The 5,000-nt window shown below is 37.7% G+C and overlaps 1 protein-coding gene across 5 annotated transcripts in view; it reads left to right on the top strand.

Moving 5' to 3' along the window:
• Window positions 1–337: 337 nt before the first annotated feature.
• LOC137997161 (uncharacterized) overlaps window positions 338–5,000 on the top strand; it is an 8,256-nt gene continuing 3,593 nt past the window's right edge. For 3 of the 5 annotated variants that reach the window (XM_068842985.1, XM_068842986.1, XM_068842987.1), the window contains exons 1-6: window positions 352–397; window positions 579–667; window positions 1,643–1,861; window positions 2,776–2,875; window positions 3,536–3,636; window positions 3,866–3,974. In XM_068842985.1, the coding sequence (XP_068699086.1) occupies window positions 1,656–1,861; window positions 2,776–2,875; window positions 3,536–3,636; window positions 3,866–3,974 (516 nt within the window). In that variant the 5' untranslated portion in view covers window positions 352–397; window positions 579–667; window positions 1,643–1,655. Of the gene's footprint in view, window positions 502–578; window positions 668–1,642; window positions 1,862–2,775; window positions 2,876–3,535; window positions 3,637–3,865; window positions 3,975–5,000 lie in introns of all 5 variants that reach the window. The other 2 variants (XM_068842983.1, XM_068842984.1) reach the window with 2 other exon arrangements.

Genomic DNA, 5,000 nt, shown 5'->3' with positions numbered 1-5,000 from the left:
AGTAAAAATGTCTGGCCTTAGACAGAGTAAAATAAATACTATTAAGTCTCTCTCTCAGGGGTCAATGGGTAAAACTGCTTGAAAGAGAGAGAGAATTTAGGATGAGGTAATTTTCATGCTTTTATGACAAGGAGCTGCTAGTCGTTTCACGTTTTGGACTTTACTTAAATAATTTGGTGAAAGACCTCAACGTTCTTCAGTACTGGGAAATACGTCTTGATGAGGATTGAAAAGAAAAACGAGGTTCGACCATGTAACTCTTGGAAACACAAGAAAGATATGATGCCCAGTGATCTTGTGGCCTGGGTATCCTGTGAAAAACACGTGATAACTCTCTAGAAGAGATTGCGTAACACAGGTAGAAAATCCAAGAGAGGACGGACGAAGCTTTTGAGGGGTGAGTTTTCGATGGCACCATGTATGCTATATTTTGCAGTTGGTTTCTTTAGCACCTATAGATGATAACCTTCGCTAGAGTCTCAACTATTACAACTTTTCAGCGTAAGTTCCGAGTTTAATTTACTTGAAATTACAATGATGTCTTCAGTAACATTACTAACTCAATAATCTACTTCAAGTTTTAGTGGCAACAAAGTTGGACACCGTTTCTACCTCTGTTTGGTAGTGCATCATTAATCCAACGATTTGAAGAAAGTTACAAGTCAAGGTAACAAGAAGAATACCAGTTGAATACCAGTTGCACTACGCATGGTCTGTCAAAGCTAAAAATTTTGCAGTGCAAGCGATACCGGAAGTGAATACGACAAGAGGCTGATTTTTGGTTTCTGCGATCACTACAGCCAACTGTTTTCCATAATTCTCAGAAAATTTTCAACCAGGATCAACTTTTTAATTGCAAAGTTAAAAAGTTCAGTTGCGTATAAAAGAGATAACCGTGCTTCGGTGACGTTACCAATTTCCACAAAATCTATACGAGTCAAGTTCAGCGTGTTTATAGTCGCACTCGAATACAATTCCTCAGTAGCATTCAAGACTTCCTTTGTGTGTCGCGAGGAGTGTACTTCGAAACACAAGGTCACGTTTTTTTTGGCTATGTTAATTAACAACCCAGTTGAAGACATGTTAGAAGTTCATTTCTTCGCGATTCGAGCGACTTCCTAAAACAGCGAAAAATAGCAAACTTCAGTGATGCGTTAAGCAATCGGTCCTCCGAGGTGATGATGTCAGAGATGTGTCTTAGGCTGCATCTCTATTTATTTTTTTCTATTGCTCATAGTTTCTTTAGTGTACAAATTGTTGCTTGGTCTTTAGCAAGAATATGCTTTGTTCCAGAGTTAATAGAGCATCCAGTTAAACCATCACGTGAATTTTCATATGTGGTCTTTTCAGTTTTCAAGCGTGTCTTTTGATTGTACCTAATTTGAATTGGACATTTTAATACCATTAGGTAATTAGGGAAGCAAAGCGATTACTAATGCATGAGTGTTCTTGATGCAGTTTTGATCATCTCAGTCTATATCCTGTCGGTTTTCCACGAATTTTAGCTGACCTTAACCCCTCACTGCCGACATAATTCAGATTTCAGAATCAAAAGCCGTTGCACTCCTTTTATTTCACTACCTCGAAAAGCATTACAAGTAACTACTGATATTTAACATTTAACCTTATTCTCTTCCTCCAGCGTTTCCTGCACTATGGCTTCACTGAGCGGCATCAGGTGGCTTTTGTACTCGACCGTCCTGTTTAGTTTCCTTGAGTGTGAATCAGCGAATGGCAACCATACAACAGAACAGCCTTTTCCTTTTTCCAACATGTCAGAAGTGTCTCTGTGCGCTTGCCTTGATAGCCAGCACAGAATTTATAATTTAGCGAGTCTAGCGAAATCAGGGGGAAGTCCAAGGTTTGTAAAGCACATCATAAGTTTGTCGACACGTTTCAGAGAAATTGTTGTGCTCACCAGTGTTGTGAAATTTTACCGAGAGTGTGGCGTTTGTCGTAATTCCTACCTTTCATGTTCTTCTGTGCTCTACGGGTCTTTTAAATGAATCCTCTTTAGTTAGATCATTCTCAGTTTAAGGTAATTCCTTAGTATTGCATTGCGCATCCCTACTGCGCACGATTTTCGCGTCATTAGCGCGCGCTCATGAGCACGTGCGCATACAAAACGTAAGAGATTTCGCTCAAACTAAACCCGATAGCGAAATAAATGTTCCTTTTCTCTCAAACGAGCACGGTGACCTTCGATTTTTTTTTTTCAGGTATTTGCTAAGAACAGTCTAATAAAGAACATATTTGAAGAAGAAAAAAAGTTTGATAGTAGAACATGAATTTTTTTTTGGAAAACAGTTCCGCACTGGGTGTATTTTATCCAAGGCGAGGACTTCGAGCTAACCACGGAGCTGTCCCAAAAAGTGCACTATTCCCACAACCAGAGAATCAAAGACGGCGTAAATGAAGCAATACTGCTTATGTGAACAAAAGAAGCTTTATTTTCAAAATCAAATTTTGTGTCTCTGAAGTAACCAAGACTTAATTCTGTATAAAATCGATTCGAATTTTTAAGGCGAAAACAGTAAAAATGCCCAATTTTAAGAGCCTGCTGACGCGTAAACAAGCACGGTGACCCCATTTTTTATTGCATTTTTTTAATGTTCATATCATGAATGTTAATTATGCCAAGTTTCCAAAAAAGCTTGATAGTAGAACAATTGCAAGGGAATTACGTTAAATAAATTCCACTGAATAAAGCAAGTGACATTTTAGATAACTTTAAGTATATTATCCATGAACAGTTAATTGATATTTGCCCAACAGGTTTACTGTAAAAGCAGACGATGGATATTGGTACAGCTACAATCCATGCAAATCATTTACGTTGGGGACGTTTGGAGACTGCTCCGGAGGTGATGTTGCTGTAAGTTGTGATTGTCGAGCAACAGGCATCGAGAATTGCATTGTGAGAAATGTTTTAGGGCCGAATACCACTTACTGTTTAAAATTAATGTCTAAAAGTAAATTCTTTACTGAATTAGCTGATGCTGATTAACTTAAAAACTACAATATTTTGATCAAACATATAGAGTGCCCTGACTGCGATATTTGACAAGACTGTAGAGCTGAAATTAGGCGAGAACTTCGCGACCACATTGATGGACAAATACAATCCTTTTGGTTTTTATGTCAACTCTTTCTTTACCCCAGCAACCTTTCCTTGTTTCGGAGCGTATGAAGGTGGCGCCAATCCAAGAGATCCTTAATTTTTTCTAGGTTTTGGTGTCTTGACGTTCTTGACAGTCATCCTCAACAGATGCCGTTAGAAAACGATCGACGATTCTAAGAGTTTAAAATATTTGTAGTTAAATAATTTATATTTCATGATAGACAATTTTTAGCACTATCTTTCTGTGATCAGCCACTTCTCGACAGGATAATATTTTTACGTATGTACTACCTATTACGAAGAAAATACTTTGAATAACAATATTTCTTGTGAACTGGCCATGATAAACCGCACTCAACTTAACCATATTTTGTGCATAATGCTCCTGTGTCCTAAAGTTGTCTGGTGTTTTAGATTTGCAGGTGGACTAATGACACGCTTTATGAGGACATAGGATCTCAGAATAGTGCAAGGTGTGGCCTTGCCTCTCAACGTACAATGAAATTGGTGTATACGTAAGTATTTCTTTATTTATCTCATTTTTATTGTTTGTTTCGTTCCTTGTATGTAGTTGTTTTTGAGAACATAGGACAGCCGTTGTCTACCACATGTGGCCGCAAAAGATAGTAGATAGTCATGGAGGACGAAAACATTTAAGAATGGACGAAAATGAACTAAAATATTTAACAATGGACGAACACCGCTATTAAGGTGATAACGTTTTGCAATCTGTGGCCATTGTAGCAAAGGAAGCCTGTGGCATTCTGAGGTCCATCTAAAATGCGATCCTGAAAGGAAAAGCATTCAATCTGCCGAGTTTACAGTTATTACAGATCTTAAAGCTGGTGCTATGGTAAGTCTTGAACTAAAAGAACATTACATTTAATTATTGTCATTTGCGAAAAGTCTTTTTGAGAATTTTAAATTGATCAAGACAAAGAGCATTTAATTAATTGTGTTGTCTTTAAGTATAGGACCATAAATTTATGACGAGAGTTATCTATCGACCAATTGCAATAAAACAATAGAGAGCATACAACAAGAACGATATTGTGCTAACGAAAGAAGTCCACCTATCTACAGGAAGGAACTGTAAGAACTGACGTCAAAGCCTTAAAATAATTAATGCATTGTCTTTGGCTAAGAATACAGTTCCACATGAAGCGTTTCAAAACCAGTAAGGGAATCCGTCTGTCGTGATGCATTTGGGAGGTTGTTTTATCTTGAGTTGATGCAGCAAAACTTCTTCCAACTACAGTTTGTCTCCGCAGTGTTCAGAGGGCACATGAAATTAAGTGCGATTACCTTTTTGTGCATCTTGCTATATAAATCACTGTTTAACCTTAGAAAGACGGCTAGTCTGCTATCATCAGGTCGGCTTACACACCGCTTATTTTCCGCGCACCATAAAGCGCCTGACGAATGAAACTGCTCAGATTTCCCAAACCGGTCTTACTGTTTATCCTGAAACAGTTCTTATCAGAACTCCAATCCAGCCATTCCAAATGACGTTCTTGGAGCCATACATGCAAAAGTTAGTTCTAAACTAGCAAAAATATTTTTCATTGACGCTTATTTCTAGTCAGAACCAAAACAACTTCCCGAGTTTAATAAAACAAAATAAGGAGGGTGACAACATTACTCTCTTTTTTTGTCAGTTGCTTTTTGCTGCCTAATATTTCAATCTACTTGCATTGTCAATGCCGCAATGACAACATAAAATAATTTTGAAACCAATCACCAATGGCCTTGACAGCAAAATAGCTGTTAGCCATCCGAGTACGATGGAACGTTCCATGAAACCCTTTTACGAGAAATTAAATACCTTTTAACCTAAAGCTTGATAATCACACAAAAAAAAGGCAATATGAAACGCTTA

Source organism: Montipora foliosa, chromosome 3, assembly GCF_036669935.1.
Source record: "Montipora foliosa isolate CH-2021 chromosome 3, ASM3666993v2, whole genome shotgun sequence".
Taxonomy (NCBI): domain Eukaryota; kingdom Metazoa; phylum Cnidaria; class Anthozoa; order Scleractinia; family Acroporidae; genus Montipora; species Montipora foliosa.
The sequence above is the reverse complement of the archived record's forward strand: the minus strand, read 5'-3'. Positions and strand labels throughout refer to the sequence as shown.